Genomic DNA, 4,357 nt, shown 5'->3' with positions numbered 1-4,357 from the left:
GAGCTCTGTTTTGTGCTGCGTTCATATGCAGCAGCGGTGATGTAGTGTGGGCTTTGTGGGTATATTGTAGGGTCCTCTGCCTAAATGTGTGCCTTTGGCAAAAGCAGTAGCTGGCCTGAAAATCCTACTTTAGGAGATGGACAACCCATGCAGTGAGCTGCCATGTTGCCAGCGGTAGGGCCGTGCTCAGCTGGGCATGTGTGTGTCTTTCACTGACAGCAAATGTGAGGTTAAATTTGAGAAAACAGGAGGAATGCATGATCATCTTTACCCAAGTCCTGCACAAACAAGTATTTGTTGATGAGGTTTTGATAAGCAGGCTGCTTGCTCGGTGGCTGCCCTTTGCTTGCAAATACTCTGTAACTCGGTTAAAACTAAGCCACGGTAATGGATGTGCATCGTAATTCACTGAGACCTAGTTTTCTAGGGAAAAAAATAGGCAAGTACTTAAATCTTGATTTGAAGTGATTACTGGCAGAGTCCTCTACTGCAGGAGCTGGAAATGCATGGGAGGAATTAGAGGTGCCAGTATGAGATGGCTGAGGGTGGTCTAATGAATAGCAAAGCGGACGCAGCCAGTAGTCTTTCATATTTTAACTCTGTCCTTGGGACTGTGGTGCAAGAGGCTCTTGGCTGCTGAAGCAGATTACTGTATGTTCCGAAGCTTATTTCCCTGCCTGCCTCTGTCAGAGGATAGATAGCCCGCTGAAGGGCAGCCCTTTGCCAAAGATAGTGCATGCATGATGCTGCCCACACAAGGCACCTTAACCACAGGCACTGGGGAAGCAAACGTCTCTCTCTGCTTCTGTGTTGTTCCAGGCTGGAGGAAGCAGAGGATGATAATGGGTGCCAGCCAAAATCCACGTCAGGTTGTTCTGCCCTTTGCTCTCAGGCTGGCTGGTGTGGAGGAGACATTCGAACTCAAGTTCCTCCACCTCCTGTGCTTCTCCTGACCCGCTCGATCTGCTGCATTGCCAGCTTTTGAAAGGGCAGAAATGATGCAGCAGAGTCATGGTCCTCCTCCCTTTCCACAGGAGAGGCTCAGCGGCGCACGCAGCCCTCGGTGAAAGTAATTTCCCTGTTCTCAACTTGACATTCATAAAGATCACAATAAAAGGTCTTACAGAATCATTTTGATGATCTTTTACAAAATGCACGGACCTTTTCCATTGCCCTTGGATTTTGCTGGAGTGCTGTAAGATGTAAATCACAATTCTGCACAGGATTAGCAATCAAAGAGCATTATGAATCAATCTGATACTTTGTCTTAACCATAGCCCTCCTTAGATTGCTGACCTACATATTATAGCTTTCACTATAACTGGTTCGCTGGGGACAGGCTTTGTTTCTGAGTGTAAGGTGGCCCAGCTGCTGGAGATCTTTGTGCCTGGAAAATGTTTTCACTGAGATTACATAGAGATTGACTAAAATTCCTGATGACTTTAGCTGTGCTTGAAGTCTGTGCTGCTTGACTGGTAACTTGTCTATGAAGTATGAAATATAAGTGGTCCTTTGTTCTTTTAATTATAATTGTGGTGATTAAAAAAAATAGAAGATGAAATGAGATGCTTTCAGTGTAAAGTGCTCTTAAGATGTCTAGCCAGGAGGAATCATTGTTATCAGATGCTCTAATCACTTGTGTGAACCTTGGAAAAACTTAATATTTGAGCCACTAGCATGCTTATCGGTAAAAATCAATGTTTGTTGCCTTTCTGAAGTGTGCAGTTTCAGCCTTTAGCGAGATGGGAACCCCAAGCTTCATCCATAAAATCTCTCCCCGAGGTTCACTGATGGCACCGATGCAAACGCATGCCTGCTTGTTCCACTCATAGGTGAGTTTTCCTTCTGATTCCTGGAGCAACGAGGTGAACGATGATTAAAAGGAGGATCCAGAACTGGCTCTGCAAAGCAGTGACTTGCTGTTTTAAGGCAGCACTTAAGCCCATTCCTACCAGTTGTTTTGATTTCAGCTCTGCAAGGTAGATCCCTTAGTTTGAAGGACACTGGGAAGTGACAAGAAGGGCGTGTATGAGTGTGCATGCACTTCCCAACATGTACCAGTAGACCGCACATGTGCTTCTTGGTGTGTTCACTGGTGCCAGGGTTGATAAAGGTCCTTTCAAGTGGAGTGTGTGTATAGCAGCATGTTTGCCTGCGGATCTTGGGTACGAAATCCAATTTGGTCCTATGAGCTAAAGAAGTAACAGGGCCGCGTGATTGAGCAGATCGAGCACCTCTGTGCAACGTGGGAGGTATGTCCTCTAGTTGTTTGTCTCAGCAGGTCCCAAGTGGTGCCTTTGCTTAACTCAGGTTTGCCGGTCCCTAAGCAGTGTCTGGAAGCCGCCTGCTGAGTTTCTGCCTTGTGTGCTTGGCTTGGTGTGTCTCTGAACTTAGAACTCTGCCAGCAAGTCATCAGATGATCTTAAATATTTGCTCATGATCTGTTGCTCACCAGTTACCACAACCTCTGTTCTCAAACAGAGGTTGCGCAGAAAGCTGCAACACAGCATCTTGCTTATTCTTACATCCTCATAGCTCGGCTGGTGGCGAGATCTTTATTTGAAATGGAAACATTGCACAGCATATCCCCCCTGTTACCAACAGGATGCTGAAGGGCAGGGAGGCCTTTGCTTTTTCACATTTATTCCCCTGCCCCAAATGCCTTTTCCTGGGAATGGTACGTCTGTACAGGCAGAAGAGAGTTCTTTGCCGGACTGAGCTAACATTTCTGTGTGCTCCTGATGTGTGCTTCCTCTGGGAACTGGCAGCTACTGAAAACTAACTGAGTGAAGCTGCTTGCTGGTACGTACCTCGGTGCTGCTGGAGGAAGCAGAGAACCTAAACGCATCCAGCACAGGATGCCAATCTGTCTGTCTGTACGTTGCATACTGATCTTCATTCAGTAGCTCCTGTGGTACTGACAGACGTGTTTGTCATGGAGCCTGGGCTTGTGCCTGGCCTTCCTGGGGGTGAGAGAAACTGGAAACAAGCTAACGTTCCCCTCATAAATATTGCATCCATTCCCACTTACAATGGATGAAGCAGTTTGCATTTTCAACTGTAAAATTTTGCAGAAAAATAGAAGTTGTTGACAGCAGTGATTAATTTTTTTAATATGCACCATGGCTTGCCCTTTGTATCTTTGTAATACAGCATTCGCCAATAAGAAAATCAAAGGGGTTCAGATCAGCCTGACTGCATTCCCTGGATTTTCTGCAAATACCCTGCATGTGCCAGCAGGGTCCCCTGTCTTTGGGGAGAGTGTGTTGACACTCGATGGGATGGGATGACAATGGAAATTGTCATGGCAATCTCGCAGCAGTGATAGGTACTTTCTAAAATGGATCTCCTGGGGACTAAGAGGTCATGGTTTCCCCCTGCAGATGACTAATCTCAAGGAGCTGTTTTTTAGCTTGAAATAACTTTTAACACTCAATACCAGAGCAATGAGTTCTTTGGGTTTTTTCTAAATCTGTTTGTAAGACAGAATCCTCGGGAAACGCTGCAAGTGTAAGGGTAGTACAGAGCTCCTTGTGCCTTCTGAACAGAGTGGCTCAGGCAGGGAGCATCCTGAAAGCGATTAGTTTGCGTTTTAAATACATTTAAAAAAAAATCTCTATTGCTGAGAGAAGATACCTTCATGCTAGAGTTGCATTGCCTAGCAAGACTGAAAACTTGAGTGTGATCCTTTGTTAGATAAGTTGGGATGTTATGTGTCTTTATTTGGTTGGGTTTGGGATTTTTTTTTGCTCCTTCCCCTGAGGTACAGTTCTGCATAACTTAAAAGATTTTACTTTGTTCCAGGAATTGATAATCACTGTGTTGTTTCTTGACTGTCCCCGTGACCTGACTGTAATCCTTCCATCCTTTGTGCTTGCAAAGGGTCTTAAGGAAATTAGAGATTTGTATGTACAAGACTATAACTGTTGTGATCAAACTATATATTTTTTTGCTTTGTTTACATGTTAATATAAATTTGTATTCATACACCACCCAGCTCTTTTTTCCCCAGCAGAGATTCGGTATAAGGAATTGTTGAGGAGTTGGGCACTTTGTAAGTGAGGTCCATTAGCAGAAAGGGAGCAGAGATGGAAATGTCGTGTTCTGGCTCCTCTGTGCTGATTTTTCTCGAGTGAGTCTGACTGAAATACTGTATATATTTTATGAGAGCCTGGAAGGTGCTGGATGGATTTTGCTCTCATGGAGATAATTGTGTCTGTGAATTTGAAGTTCGTTTCCTATTAACAGCTGTTTTTGCAACGGGAGAGAGATGGGAGTTAGGTTGAATGAACCAGGAGCAGAGCTGAAGGAAATAGTCCCAAGGATGTGTTTTAGTGTTGGAGGCAGGGGCATTCCT

The 4,357-nt window shown here is 44.9% G+C and overlaps 1 protein-coding gene across 1 annotated transcript in view; it reads left to right on the top strand.

Moving 5' to 3' along the window:
- The first annotated feature begins 1,794 nt into the window (after positions 1-1,794).
- The window catches only part of ST6GAL1 (ST6 beta-galactoside alpha-2,6-sialyltransferase 1), a 46,784-nt gene continuing 44,221 nt past the window's right edge, over positions 1,795-4,357 (top strand). The window contains exon 1 of the mRNA XM_035888830.1: positions 1,795-1,832. Coding sequence (XP_035744723.1) covers positions 1,810-1,832 — 23 coding nt within the window. The 5' untranslated portion in view covers positions 1,795-1,809. The remainder of the gene's footprint in view (positions 1,833-4,357) is intronic.

This window comes from Egretta garzetta, unplaced genomic scaffold (assembly GCF_000687185.1).
Source record: "Egretta garzetta isolate BGI_Z169 unplaced genomic scaffold, ASM68718v1 scaffold161, whole genome shotgun sequence".
Lineage (NCBI taxonomy): Eukaryota > Metazoa > Chordata > Aves > Pelecaniformes > Ardeidae > Egretta > Egretta garzetta.
The sequence above is the reverse complement of the archived record's forward strand: the minus strand, read 5'-3'. Positions and strand labels throughout refer to the sequence as shown.